The 15,219-nt window shown below is 42.3% G+C and overlaps 2 protein-coding genes across 2 annotated transcripts; both read left to right on the plus strand.

Annotated features, from left to right (window-relative positions):
* Nucleotides 1-914: 914 nt before the first annotated feature.
* GUITHDRAFT_104457 (hypothetical protein) lies at nucleotides 915-5,477 on the plus strand (the record flags this gene model as incomplete). Its single annotated transcript, XM_005836982.1, has 25 exons — nucleotides 915-992; nucleotides 1,042-1,143; nucleotides 1,194-1,306; nucleotides 1,440-1,529; nucleotides 1,574-1,665; nucleotides 1,713-1,891; nucleotides 1,937-2,014; nucleotides 2,052-2,101; nucleotides 2,148-2,292; nucleotides 2,333-2,401; nucleotides 2,481-2,666; nucleotides 2,717-2,792; nucleotides 2,841-2,986; nucleotides 3,024-3,127; nucleotides 3,174-3,263; nucleotides 3,322-3,380; nucleotides 3,435-3,520; nucleotides 3,702-3,821; nucleotides 3,872-3,991; nucleotides 4,039-4,135; nucleotides 4,182-4,276; nucleotides 4,329-4,403; nucleotides 4,650-4,704; nucleotides 4,868-4,976; nucleotides 5,360-5,477. The coding sequence occupies 25 exons, from the start codon at nucleotides 915-917 to the stop codon at nucleotides 5,475-5,477; spliced, it is 2,532 nt and encodes an 843-aa protein (XP_005837039.1).
* Nucleotides 5,478-14,913: 9,436 nt separating this feature from the next.
* On the plus strand, nucleotides 14,914-15,219 carry GUITHDRAFT_67308 (hypothetical protein; the record flags this gene model as incomplete). The annotated part of the gene is made up of 1 exon (XM_005836983.1): nucleotides 14,914-15,219. The coding sequence occupies one exon, from the start codon at nucleotides 14,914-14,916 to the stop codon at nucleotides 15,217-15,219; it is 306 nt and encodes a 101-aa protein (XP_005837040.1).

A 15,219-nucleotide genomic window follows, 5' to 3' on the forward strand; every position in this document is an offset into this window, starting at 1 on the left:
CATCATCATCATCATCATCATCATCATCATAATCATCATCATCATAATCATCATCATCATCAGCATCATCATCATCATCATCATCATCATCATCATCATCATCATCATCATCATCATCATCATCATCATCATCATCATCATCATCATCATCATCATCATCATCTGCAGCTTCACTTCACCTCGCAGTTGAATCCTTTGGCGCCAACACGCGCATTTCCTCTTTACCGTTACATAAAATAACGTATCTTTCACGGTTACATACCGTTGCAGAACTTCCGGAACGGTACGGTACGGTACGGTACCGTAGTGACTCATCAGACGGTCGCCGGCCGGGCCCCGGGGCCGCGCCGAGGGTCCAGTAGTACTACTAGTGCGGGGCCAGCCCGTTGGTAGGCACAAGTTCAATGATCATATTGGTTCTCTCTGTCTTTTCTCTTCTCGCCGTTTGGCCAGTGTGACAGTGTCAGGGTGTCAGGGTCAAGTGATTTGAGTGCCGGGCCCCGGGCCCGACCGACTTCGCTTAGTTTTCCACTTCAAACGCATTTCTTTATCCATTTTGTTCCTCTAGGACCGAAGGGGGTACGAGCTACTAGAACAGGGTCCTAGTAGCACTTGAGATGACTTGAGGAAGAGGTCAAAGGGTAGAGGAGGTGAGCTTGGCTGGATGGAGGCAGCAGGCGGGGGAGGAAAGAGGGAAGAGGAGGACGGGAGGAGAGGGAGGAGGAGGCGAGAGAAGGGACGAGAAGGCAGGAATATGAATGCTGTGAGCGGGAGGAGGGAAAGCCTGGGAGCAGATGAATAAGGGAGTAGACAGAGAAAGGGGGAGGAAGAACTGACCGTTTTGCTTGCAGTCTTTCGTCTATGAGCGAGGGCCGCTGCTCCTCTTTCCCTCCTTTCTGAGCTTCTATATTGCAATGAGACCGCATGTCATCCCTCCCCTGCTCCTCCTCCTCGCCCACCAAGTGTTGTCCATCACTCCCGAAGTGATTGAGGTAACTGTCTGTCCCTGCTCCCTCGTCGACCTCACCTCACTTGCTGCAGCCCGAGCAGACCATCACCTCTTCTATCCTTCCTAGCGAGATCAAATGCTACTATCTCTCCCTCAACGACACTGTAACGCGGGAGATCGTGTACTGGACAAAGGTCCCTCCCAACGCTCCCTCGACCGAAGAGGCTGAGTGAGTGTGCGGCAGGCAAAGATGTTCCTTCACCTCGAGCCATATAGCGGGACGCCGCACATGCTCGTGTCTGCGTTGGGCTGCCCTTCCAATGGCTTTCCGGTGCACTACGAATATCAAAATGCCATGTAAAAATGACCCTCCCTCCCTCCCTCCCTCTCTCCCTCCATCACTCACTCCCTCCCTCCATCACTCACTCACTCACTCACTCACTCACTCCTCCCTCCCCTCCTCCCGTGCGTTTCTGATGACCTTCCATAGAAGCCGCAATGACATGTTGGCGGCGGGTCAAACTCCTCCGCAGGAGTGGGAGTGGGTCGGGGACATTGAAACTCTTGACATCGACCTCTCGTAAGCTGCGTCTGAGATAGGCTGCTCTTTGACTGCGTCTTAAGTTACCGCAACTTCTACATCGAGATCGTTCAATTCCACCCTAAGGTTGACTCCAACTACACCATGACGGAGCTGTCAAGGAAGCTGCGGTTGAGTCAGCAGAGCGTCTGCTGGGCAATTGCTGATGGTTTCTCCTTGCAGCAATGCAGGATACAATGCAGAGGCAAACAACGTCGATGAGATTGTATATTGAGAAATCGGCGCTTGTTCGTAGATGTATTGACTCGTCCTCTCTTCTAGATTTTTCGAGGCTTTTCCTACCGAATGACTCCAGCATGCTTCGCAAGTATCAAGAATTGATCATGCCGACTGCGAAATTTGTAGGAGTCAACGCCTGCGCCGCTCGCATCTCACTTCATCGGCAGCAATTTTCGGCGAAGATTCATGACGAGAAGAGGATTCCTAAGGAGAAGTTGAACCCAATCGCAAACGTGCAGTCAACTGTGCGAGGCCTGTCAGGACTTGACTCGTTCCCTCCAGACCGTCGGGTGGAGTCGAGACATCACCAAGATGCCCTCAGCTGACCCCGCGTATGAGAACGTATCGCTCGGTCTTGTGAGATGATTTCCTTCCCAGGGAGTACCAAATCTCTTTCTGGCCGCCAACCAGGAAGTCAAACTCGACAACAGCCCGACGACACATCGACTTCCGCCAGCTGCGGGACATGCACGAGGAGGAGGAGCCGCTGGGCGAGCATGACGTGGCCTTGCGGAAGCTCATGGTAAGGAGAAGGGAGGCTGAACGCAAGTGACGGGGTCCAGGCTGATGGGTCGCACGTGCGATGGGGGGATGTGGAAAAGATTCTCAAGGAGGCGGGATACCATGACATTGTAAGTGCTGGAAAGTGCGGGATCGAAGTCACTTTTGCAAACTAGTTGTTGACTCGAAGTGATTGAGTTTGTGCTTCAGGTCCAAGAGGCCAGCGATCTGCTCTCCCATGAAGACATCATCTTCCGAGCAAACGTGAAACAGCACCTCCTCGCTCCCTCCCCTCTCTTCGACCTGACGCGGGCTCTCCAGCCGGCCTCGTCCATGACAGCGTTGTCCTCTCAAAGAAGGCTGAATGCTCTTGAGGAAGACGATCGATCGGCTAGGGTGAGAGCACTCATAACAAAATTCAGGTGGTTCAACTGAAACTCGTCCAGGGCCTCGATGCCTCCACACTGCAGGCTGAGCTGAAGAAGACAAATGAGGCCTTGGAGGCTCTAAAGAGCGTTCCTGGTGGGGATCGAACAGCCGCGCCTACGGGCTGGCTGACTGAGTTCTCAGGTTTCGAGGATTCCATGAGGAGAGGAGCCCAAGAATTCCTTGAGTTCCAGCAGTCTGCGAGTCAGAGGAGCGCCGGAGAGCGGCGAGGCAGGCGGGACCTCCAGAACGTGACTGAGCTGTACATGGGAGGAGCGTCTCCTGCAGCGGTAAGACCTCGTCTCCTTGCTCCTCCTCGTCTGACAGGCCCTGGCTGGGGATCAGATACAGCAGGCAGTGCACGCGATCTCCGACGAGGAGCTGGAGTACATGATTTACGTCGTCGACCTCACCCAGATCATTCGCGACAGGTGCGCCTCAGGACTTTCAGTTCCTGCCCTAGTGACGTGGCATCAGGTGGGGGGTTGTAAGGGACAGCATCTACAACCAGTACACGAGGCTGATAGACTGGGATCAACCCTCCGTCTTCTTCTGTGACGAAAGCCCGTATGCTCCTCTTCTCCTGTGCTGGCCCACTGACCTCGTCGCTCCTCCCCTTCTACAGTCAGGGCAAGTGCGGGATCTACCAAGTGATCACCAGGCAAGAGTTCGCCCGGTTGGACGGTGACGACCAACTTTGCTGACCCTGACGCCTGACTTTGACCGTTACACGAGCAGTCAACGGCGATGGGCTGATATCGAAGAGCGAGTACGAAGCCGAATACAGCGTTGAGCGACAGAAGTACGACAACGGCTTCAAATCTGTGAGCGAACCAGCTGTGATGACATGAGAGAGGATGAAGGGTGCTAGATGTTGAGTGCGAGGAGGGAAGGATAGAGGGAAGGGGAGCCTGAAGGCGAGGATTCAGAGGACACAGAGGCAGGGCAGGCAGGAAGGGAAGGAGAGGTCGGGACATGTCAGTGCTGATACATCAACCCTGACAGGGCTGGAACTTCCAAATCGCCGCCTTGAATCACTCGGGTCAAGGCATCGACCTCGCAACGTGGGAGGAGGCGTACAATGACTACAAGGGGATCTTCGACGCCTCTCTCAAGGACCCCCTGGTGAGATGGGAAGAAAGAGTCCAGCTGGGCTCGAGCTGAGAGAGCTGCAGGTGAGGACCTACTGGACGTCTCTCGGCCTCAACCAGACTGGGAGGCCGGTGGGAGTCACGGGGAACATCTCAGCTGCCAATCCAGTGATCGAGTGGCTGACATACAAGGCCTTCGATCAGGTTGGAAGGCTCCCTACCGCCTCCCTCACTTACCGATCCCTTCTCAGCTCCCTGACGGCCGGTTGACCCGCAACCTCAAAGGCCTTGACGACTCTGACAACAACGTCTACATCGTGAACGTGGTTGTCCGCAGCAGAGCTACAGGTTCCTGCCGCTCCCTTCTGGTCTGAGGACTGACCTGGTCGTCCAGGGGAGGAAGTTGCTTACAAGGCGCATGTGCTGCAGAGAAGGTCGCCGGTATACATGCCAGCTGATACGACCGGGCCGAAGCAAAAGAGCGTCATCGTGAGAGCTCAAGGCAAATCTTCTTTCTTCATTAGCTAACTTCTTTTCGAAGATTGGAGCGGTCTCCAGTATCGTAGGCATCACAGTAATCTTCCTCGTCGCAATCTATTTCTCTCGCCTCAAGAAGGTAAATTCTTTCCCACCCCGTTTCTCTCCTCTCCTCTCCTCCTCTCCTCCTCCTCTCCTCTCCTCCTCCTCTCCTCACATCGTTTTCCCTCCTGTCTCCTCCCTCCCCTTTCCTCTACTCTTGTCTCCTTCAATCTTCACCTCTCTGCCACTGGCCTCTTCGCCCTTCCCTTTCCCTCCTGTCTTCTCCCTCCCCTTCCTTATCTCTCCACTGCCCGCCCATCTCCTCCAGCTGATTTCTGGACAGAAACGACCCGTCGTCAAGATTGTTCACGAGGGACCTGATGGTCCAGTGCTGATTGGTCAAGTCAGATGAGGCACTGAGGGGGGTGGGACCACATCACTTCGTGCCGGCATCCATTGTTTGTGTGTGTTGAGAATTAAGCTCAAGCTTTTTCTGAGTGATTTACCAAATTTGAGCAAGATTGACCTAATGAATTGTTTGTTGTGCTGTGACATGGCAAGAAAATCTCTCAATCCCATTCGTCGTGACTGACGTGTCGTCCATCTGCGTTATCGAGGGAGCTTTCGTGACGATCCTGGTGAAGGATCAAACGCACCTCGCCGAGATGGGGTGATGTTGTTGAGTTCTTGCCGGAAATTACTCCATCTCCGTCTCTCAAGATTTCGGAAAGCGTCTTTCAAACTGGTTGCCGAACGGTTTCCTCCACAAGAAAGAATGAGGCTATCATCCATATTCGAATGTTGTCTGACTTACCAAAATTGTAGTGCTCTAAGATTGCCTTCCATTTCCCAAATCCAAATCTTTGGACCCCTTCAATGAGACTTCGTACTTCTTCTTCCGAGAACTCTTTCTTTTTCCATTTCTTCCTTTGCAATAGATTACAGTATCGAAACCTTGCGAGTTCTAATTCAGCTACCTTCTTGCACTTCGCCTTGGTGGAACACTTTTCTTCCTTGGTGGACTTGGGGCACTGTCTTTTCCATTTCCTTCAGGGAGAAATTCCAGGATTTCATCCAGAACGATTTTGTATTTATCATCTCGGAGGATCAACCTAAGTTCATTCCGAGCATCTGTCACTGGCAGAGACTTTTGGTTGAAGCGCTGGAATAATGTGATAATTTCTGATTGGATCTGTGGTGTAGAAGAAAAATTTTGCTGAGGCACAAGTTATTGACACACCTTCAAAAATATTATGTTCACCTGTATTTTGAGTGCAAGGTCGTAAGCTTGTGATGATTTTGCAATGAAGTTCATGGATGATCTCTGCGGTTTTTCAAATTCATCACTCGAAGCTCTCCTCAAAACTTCAGGTGAATCGTAATCAAATTCTGAGCTGGAACCTTTCGATGAATCTGGACTTGCTGAGAAGGCACTAAAATTCCTGACATCATGTTTCTTCAATTTTTCCGAAGGAGTTTGAAGCGGCATGTTTTCTATCCCATGATTGTGAATGCTGCTTGACGTTTTGGATCCCGCACCAAATTGATTTCTTCTAGTTGTGATTTCAAAAACGTTTGGTCCTACCTTTGGACTGATGCGATCATGTATTGATTCTATCTCCATTTCTCCGTCTGCGACATCTTGAAACGGAGAAGTGGACTTGATGGACTCCATCACGCTGAAATCTTGGTCTTGCTCTGTCCAAGGTGAAGCAGATCGAAAAACTCGTTGGGTATGGTTTATAGGATTGGATGCCTTGTAGAAGCTGCTCGAAGGCGACGAGAAAGATGACAGAACTCTGGATTTTAGCTTCGTTGTATCTGATATTCCACAGAGATTGTTTCCATTCTGTCAGTCAAACAAACACGAAGTCATCCCCACGTAGATCCTTGCCTCCGTGAATTCAAAACAAATTTACCTGAGAACATGATCCGCATGTAATGTCACTGGAGACAGTCACAGTCACCAACGGGCCGTCGTCATATGACATCAAAACAAGCTTCACCTCACATGGCCAAATAGATATCCCTGGCAGCTTCGGCATGCTCCGAGTGAGCAGAGTAGAACCTCCGGCCTGCAAAGCAACGGTCTTGCACTTGGTCTGATATGCTTTGCACCTGAGAAAGCGTGCTCAAAAAGGCCGCTGTTCACATCCTTCGTGGTTGAGTCTGCAATGCAGCTTTCAGGCAGTATACTATGGTTCATCGACGTCCCGGAATGAGGCAAGCTTGGGGACGACGGTGCATACTTGGATACACATGACTTGAAGAAGTGATGAAGAGCAGATATGCGTGTAGCATCGTTGCGTTTCGACGCATCTATACATCGATCAATCTCACTGAGACTTGCATTTCCAGAGATAACCTGAAAAATGCGACAAAGATACAGATAGTGATCTTGAATCAAGGAGATCGAGCCTCCGAAACGCAGCAAGTCCGCATAGGCACAGACCAAGACTTTCTTCTAAATCCACTCTTTGCTTCTCTTCTATGACGAAGTCTGAATCAAGCAGGTTGAGGACATCGCTGACAATCGATGCAAGATCGTTAGATTTTAGCTGACCCATCTGCATCTTCTTCATTAGAGCTTCTGCTCGGATACTTCCAAGCATTTTCAGTTCCTGCCAGCCTTATCCTGATCAGGGCCAGAAACAATATTCACTGAATCGATGTCACTGCATTCTCATCCATCTCATATCCTTCCACTTGCTCGCTTCGCCTCTGCTCCTCTTCTTCTGTGTCCATCGTTCTCCGTCCTCGAATTTTTCGTTCCGCATGTTTCCCGCCCTCCTGCCACAAACTTCCGCTAGGACCACCCCACCTACTCCATACTTGTTTGAGGTTCGAGAGATTTCAGTACCGGTACTGGACCCGCAAACCGATTACCCGGTACGTCTGCAGGGGGTGGGGGTGGAGCCGTAAAAGATCATCTAAAGGAAAAAATGGCAGGAAATGACGAAGGAATGGTAGGTGAAGTAGACGGAAGATAGGAGGAGGAGAAGGTCGTGATATGCATGTCACGGTGATCAAATGACAAGAGTATTATGGTGGGAAAGTGATCGCGCACATAGGCAGTACATGGCTGCGTGACTGCGTTACTTGACAACAGTCCGGAGCAGGTGGTAAATCAGATTCCGAGTGTCAGAGTTAGTTTCAGTGTTGTACATGTTAGTAAGATTATCGTGATTGACAAGACAGGTAGCAATAAGTAATACAGAGGATAAGGTGCTATATTTCTTCATGACATTATGATATTACGCTTGGGTGACTAGTAGCGCAAAGTGTGACTAGCTGTAAATTAGATTCAGGATGGTTTTGAAGGAAGAGACTCCATTGAGAAGTTATTAGGTCCGTTTCACTCGCATTGAATGTATTTGCAGCTGAAAAAGGATGACTATCTTGGTTCGAAGACCGGTTCTCAACTTGCTCAAACAGCACTGTGCTACAATTGGGCGTTTGTCTTCAAGGTCAAACACTACGAGGGCGGCAGATTATCAATGCAAGGCTGTTGTAATGGACTTTTGGGGGGTGAGACTTGCTGTTCTGTGATTGCCTGTCTCTGAACGCTGCTGATATTCTTAGCTGGTGGCTTCACCACAATGGAGTGCCGCAGAGTCGTGGGAAAAGGCCAAGAACCTTCCTAGCTAAGTAAATACATTGGAAACGTGAGGAGACAAACTTTTATAAATCAATTTAAAATTTCAATGATTTTTACGAACACCCAAATAATTCATTTATTCCTCTTTATTTTCCTTACCTAATCCCTATTATATTTTATGCAATTGAAATAATAGCTGCGCATTGGTGCGGATTATCACACAAAATAACCAAAAACAAACGAGCGCACACACGGAGTGTGCCAGAGCAAACATAATATTAATGAAAATTATGAATCCTTCAAGGATCATATAAGTAATAAAAAAATCTATGTGGGGTGAGGGGGTAAAATATTAAACACGTTGTTTTTACAAACCTTTGCAAAACCCTGCCAATCTTTGAAGAGTGGAGGGTTTTTCAATAAATCATAAACCCTCCACTAAACCCTCCACTTCATAAATCATTACCAGAATCATATATATATTTATTATTTATCTGTATATATAGACGTTAGAGGTGGAGGGTGTGGAGGGTGTGGAAGGTTTTTTCAAGAAGTTCTTCTCAGTTGATCGATCTTGGCCTATTAGTAATTGACCTAACAAACCCTCCAACCTTCCACACTCCCCTCTCTCTATTGGCATTTTTTATTTTTATAAATATTCCTTACTAATTCAATGTTATTTTTTTTCTATTATCTATTATCTATTATCTATTATCTATTATCTATTATCTATTATCTATTATCTATTATCCATTATCTATTATCTATTATCTATTAGGAGGGTTTTTTCAAGAAGTTCTTCTCAGTTGATCGATCTTGGCCTATTAGTAATTGACCTAACAAACCCTCCAACCTTCCACACTCTCCATCCGCCCCAAAAACCTATCTTTCTTTATTATAAATGAGTACTAGAAAAGGCAACACATGGATTCAAGCGCTTAAAGAGTTCAATAAAGGTCATTCTGGCACGTGGTGCATTGTCAAGAAAGGATCAAAAGAATATGACGAAGTTAAGCAGATAATGGACGATATTAAAAAAAAATCACAACCACACCAACAATATAAAAGCGCTCAAGATGTAAAACCAAATAGATCAAGCATACAACCACACACACAATATAAATATACTGCACTACCAAACAGAGGGACATTAAGCATGAAATACAATAATTTGAAACCACATGATTTAATAGTTGAGACTCACAAAGGAAAAACTATTTATAAATGCCCTGTATGCTCTAGAACATGGAACAAAAAACCAACACAAGAACAAATCGAAAAACATGAAACAACATGGAACCATACATTAAAACTAGGTCAATATGAAATACGCGCTTATAATGGAAATAGAGACATAGACCTTGGTCTATAAAAATGATCAAATCTTAATTTTTGTTTTTTATGTAAGGAAACATAAAACTACATAAGAAAAATAATTATCTATATATATTATAAAGGATGAATCGCCAAAAAAGAAACCCCCAACCAGTTCAGAAGTTCAAGCCAGACAACTTTAAAGCCCCAAAGGCACAAAAGCCCAAGAAGCAACCAAAGCAACCAAAGCAACCAAAGCAAAATCAACCAAAGCAAGCACAGCCCAAGCCTGCACAAGCAAAGACCATCAACAAGGCGCCGCGTGATGTTGGATTTTACAAGGAGCTTAAGCTTATGAATGATGCCACCTCTCAAGCTTATGAAAACTCATTAAAATTGCTTGATTTCAATCAATTCACGGATGCAACTAAAGCCTTTACACTATGGGATAAATTCGAGGCTATGGTTGAAAGTATTAATTCATATGTCAACGGCCCCAACGCTTGGACTAATGGAATATATAAGCTAGATTATACACCTGAACAATATAAGAAGATAAAATATAATGTTGTGCCTACATTGGAAGATTTGAAACAAAATAAATATGCTAATATTGGGCCTGTCAAATCAGACAAAGGACCGGCATCAATGATTAATTTTATTAAGAAAAATGTTCCTGATGTGCCGCAAGATTTACAAGATCTTAAATGGATTATAGAGAACCACAGAAAGATTTTAAATCAGATGTTGATTATTAGATTCAATAAGGGTCAATCAGTCGCAACAATTAGGAATGATATATATGATTTTGCTAGATTGTTGAAAATTGCATTTGGTCCAGATAATGAATTGCACAAAAAACTTGTGATGCTTGCGACCGATTTCGATTATGCAGTTGTAAAAGATCAAGAGGGAAAAAACCAATTGAACAAATATGAAGAATTAAAATTTATTCCTTATGGTGCATTGCTTGACCTTGTTGAAGAAATGAATAAACAATTTAGAGAATCACTCAAAAACAAAGGTAAAGATCATCAAGAGACTTATAAACTGCACATGTATGCCTTAATTTTGCAAGCGTATTTATACACGCCACCGGTAAGGCTTGAATTGTCAGATTGTAAATTCACAAGCACATTGAACAATCTTAATAACAACACAGATTATATTTATTTGCCAAACGACAAATCGAAGCTATGTGAATATGTATTCAATAAGGACAAGAAAAAGCACGGATCTATAAGGTACTTTGTCGGCTATATGATCAATACCAAAGCAAAGATAAGCGAGAATCTCTCACCATATGCTTTTAAATTAAGTGATTTCATTCGTGAGAGCTACGCCCTATATCCACGTGAATATTTCATAACACAAATCAAAGATAGAAATAAACCAGCAAAGGCAAATATGCCAACCTATTTAAAATATATGTTTGATAAGCATCAATTGAATGTCAATATGTTTCGCAGTAGTTTCGTGACATATCTTTATCAGAACAACACACCAAATAAGATTTTACAAGATGTAGCCTTGAAGATGCGCAATAGTGTGATGCAACAACAAGCAACATATAAAAAATCATTGTCCAAAAATGAGATGATCCAGATCAAACAAGAAAAGGGATTCACTGACCCCCAACCTGCGGCCGCTGAAACAATCAGGATCAAACAAGAACCAACCGATGAGATCCAACCTATCGAGTCAGTACAACCAACGCTGCGCTTGGCTTCGCCAACGATAAGGCAACCAATGAAACCACCTATAAAAGATCCTAGAATTAGCGAGAGAGCAAGGCAAAAGAAATATTATAACAATAATAAATCTGATATATTAGAAAAGAAAAAACAGCAATACGAAGATAATAAGCAGCGGATAACTGCAACTAAAATAATTAAACGATTGAATGATATCATTTCAACCGGTGGCAATGCCAAGCCTACAGCCGCAAGCATGGCAACATATCAACTATACAAAGAAAATAATATATGGAAGAGCCGGATAATCTAATTTATATAAAAATGATTTGATTATTTTTAATATATATAAGTAAAATAAACTTTCTCACTTATATATAAAGTTGAAACATACCAACTATGACCGCCAAGGCACAGGCTCGCTATTACAAGAAGAGATTCAACAATGATAAAGAATTTCACGACAAAGAATGCAAGAGGATTGCAGAATTTAGAAACAATAAATATTTAAATGACGAGGAATACCGAAACATGATCAAACAAAGGTCGCTTGAATATTATTATAGGAAGAAGGCAGAAAGAGAGAATCAATCATCTAATTAATGCAGTGATGCAGTCTTTTTTTATTTTTTTACTGTTATAATAGTAACAAAAATAAATTGCAAAAAAAATGCTAAAAATCAAGAAAAAATGATATAAAGTAAAAAAATGAATATAAGTAAAAAAAAAATCTCACCTATAAGTAAAAGGATGACTTTTCGCTTGCCTTCTGCAACTTATGATATTCAAGGTGCTATTCAAGACTATAAGCATATCAGGGAAGATTTAGGTTTCAAATGTGTCCCCCTCTATCCAAAAGATCCCAATGATAAGGACAACAAGGAATTTGAATCTGACATGATCATTAAAAAAACATATGTCCTTGCTGCTGGCTGGAACGATACAAAAATACACAACAAAGAGACATTCAAGATCTGGCATAAATTAATCGATGACAAAATAAACGACAATAAAGGCGTTCTTTATGCTGTTCTTACTGGAAAGATCAATAATATCACGGTCATCGATCTTGATATTGTTAAGGCTGAGAACAGGAATGAAGAATTTGAAAACTTGGTGCAATCTGCTGAAACCTTTCAAGTCTCAACACCAAAAGGCGAACATCACTATTTCTTATATTGTCCATATTTGAAAAATAAAATTGGCTTTCTTGGTTATATTGATATCCTCAATGATACAAAATGCGTCATTGGTGCGGGGACACTCCGTGATGATGGATTTTATAGCATTCTTGAAGAAAATGAGTTAAAACCCATCTCAAAAGCATTGTTTGATTTTATCCCAGATAATTTAAAACAAATGATTGACAGCCAACCTTTAAATGATAAAGCATTATATGCATCAGACGCTTCCAGCAAAGCTGCTCGTAGAGCGCTTGCCGAAGGCAACAACAAACCAGCAAAAGGGCCGAGTGATTCAGTTTCTACAACGTCAGAAGATGCTTTATCTTACGAGTCAAGTGAAGAAGATTTCGAACAGGTTAAAAATCTGCTTGGTCTTATCTCTCCCGATTGCAACTATGATCAATGGATAAGAGTTCTTGCGGCTGTTGCTAATCATCTAGGATCTGATAAAGATGAGGTTTATGATCTCGCTGATGAATGGTCGTCTAAATCTGATAAATATGACGCTCGTTCATTTGGTAAGATATGGAATTCTGTCAAAAACTATAAGGATATTAATATTGGGACACTGCACTTTTACGCAAAACAAGAGAATGAAGATCAATATAATAAAATATTCAAGACAAACCAAACTAAGAAAAAACTTAATCTCAAAGATTTGAATACGTATTCAGCAATGAAAAAAGCCTTTGAAGAAGACACCTTCAAGGTCAGATATCCCCCAAATATTTATCGTAAAGAATATGGCAAAAATTCTTATATTATTTTGGATAGTAAAAAAATACGAGAGGCAAACAATGATATCAAATTTAATAAAATCGTGACCGATAAGAAAGGCAAACCAGTGCTCGATGAAAACGGCAATCCTATGATTGCAAGAGTTAGCTTTATAAAAGAATGGCTAGATGACGAAGATAAACGAGTATATGAAGCCGTAAGATTTGACCCAACAAAAACAGTTCCTCCTGAAATCTTCAACACGTTTGAAGGATATGAAGCCGAAAAATTCCCTGAGGTTGATGATGATCGTATGATGGAGCTTGTACAACCATATTTAGATCATTTTGATATGCTTATTGGCAAAGAAGGACGAATTTATTGCATGAAATGGCTAGCTAATATAATTCAAAACCCAACCAATAAATCGGGGGTTGTTCTCGTTTTCAAGAGTGAAGGCGAAGGATCCGGTAAATCCTCACCCTTTGATTTCTTCGGTAAAAAAGTAATTGGCAAGAATTACTATAAGGTAACCCGTGATGCTGAAAATGACTTATTCGGCAGATTTAGCAACGGCTTGCATAATTCATTGCTGGTACAACTCGAAGAAATTAAAGGGACAACATTTCATAAAAATGCCGGACAATTTAGGGATATGATCACTAATAATACAAGCCGTCTCGACTTAAAAGGCATGAATACGATTGAAATCGATAATTTAGCGAGTTTCGTGTGTACAACAAACAACGATAACCCTTTGACCATATCAGCAACAGACAGACGATTCTGCGTCTTTAATGTATCCGAAGAAATGATCGGTAATGTTAAGTATTTTGATAAATTCACTAATACTATGAAACAGCCAGATTGGGGCGCTGCCATGTTTAAATATCTTAAAAATCTCCCTGATATTCCAAAAAGCACCGCTGAATTTCAAAACCAAAGGCCCAACGGGGAGGCATACGAAGATATGAGAAAGCAAAACATCCCAACTTGGGCGCGATTCTTTGCAAATAAAATAATGTTAAATCAAACGAAATTTGATGATTCGGATGATGAGGATGATAAGGATGATAAGGATGATAAAGATGATAAAGATGATGAGGAAATAATACAAGCAAGCAACTTATATTCTGAATATTGCAAATACTGCACAAAAACAAGAAATGAGCAGGCAACTATGAAACAGACCGCATTTTCTCTCAAATTAAAGTCTATTAAAGGCCTAGAGAAAAAAGAAGAAAACAAATTCAATAAATATTCAATTAACTTCAAAGAAGTTAAAGAGTGGTTAATTCAAAAGAAGTTTTGGGACGATGACGCTATTGTTGTTCCTATATTCTAAACAATTATTATATACATATAATTTTTTAAATTTTTATCTGCAAACTCCTAAAGAGTGGAGGGTTTGCATGTAAAAATTAACCATCCTATAAACCCTCCACTAAACCCTCCACTTTAAAAAAGATTACTATTATACAGTATATATATTATTTATCTGTATAAATATGGTCGTTTGAGTGGAGGGTGTGGAGGGTGTGGAGGGTTTTTTTCACAAGTTCTCTCAACCAATACCCAACGCTTGATAAGTAATTAAGGACCTAAACCCTCCAAACCCTCCACATTCTCCATCTAAACTAAAAAAATTAATAATAAATTTATATTCTTGCATCAATCAAAGCACTCATTGAATTCATCTATTTCATCCATGCTATTAAACAGATTACCGATGTAATCATCGGATATAATTTCGTATTTATAGGCCACATAATCAAGTTCATCAATATATTTAATCATCTTATTATGTAGCTCTGCATGACTTGAATTATTTTTAAATATATCTTTCATCTCTATGAAGATATCAATATTTTCAAGAAAGAAATTTAGCTTAAACTCCATCATAGCTATTGCTATATCGATGTTATCCATGACCTTATCAATGTTATAATTTTTTTCAAATATCCTCTCTTGGATATCATGCGGCAACTCAAACAGATCAAACATTTTGTTTACTTATACATATATTTTATTACTTATATCACTTTTTATTAAATTTCATCAATTTTTTCACAATTTAAAATTTAACCTCAAATAAAAGCAATGTCCTATAAACATGTTAAGCTATCTAGAAGCGATGTTAAAGGCAAGAAATACAAGATGGAATTTTATAACAAGGATAAGCAAAGAATAAAAACTATACATTTCGGCGCTATTGGCTATTCAGATTATACCAAGCATAAAGATGATAGTCGCAAGGCTAATTATATAAGCCGCCATCAATCAAGTGAAAATTGGAATGTACCAGACACAGCGGGAAGCTTGAGCCGATGGATTCTATGGAATCATAAAAGCTTAAATGAATCTTATAAATCTTATCTAAATAAATTTAACCTTACTAAATTGTAA

Source organism: Guillardia theta (assembly GCF_000315625.1).
Source record: "Guillardia theta CCMP2712 unplaced genomic scaffold GUITHscaffold_16, whole genome shotgun sequence".
Taxonomy (NCBI): domain Eukaryota; class Cryptophyceae; order Pyrenomonadales; family Geminigeraceae; genus Guillardia; species Guillardia theta.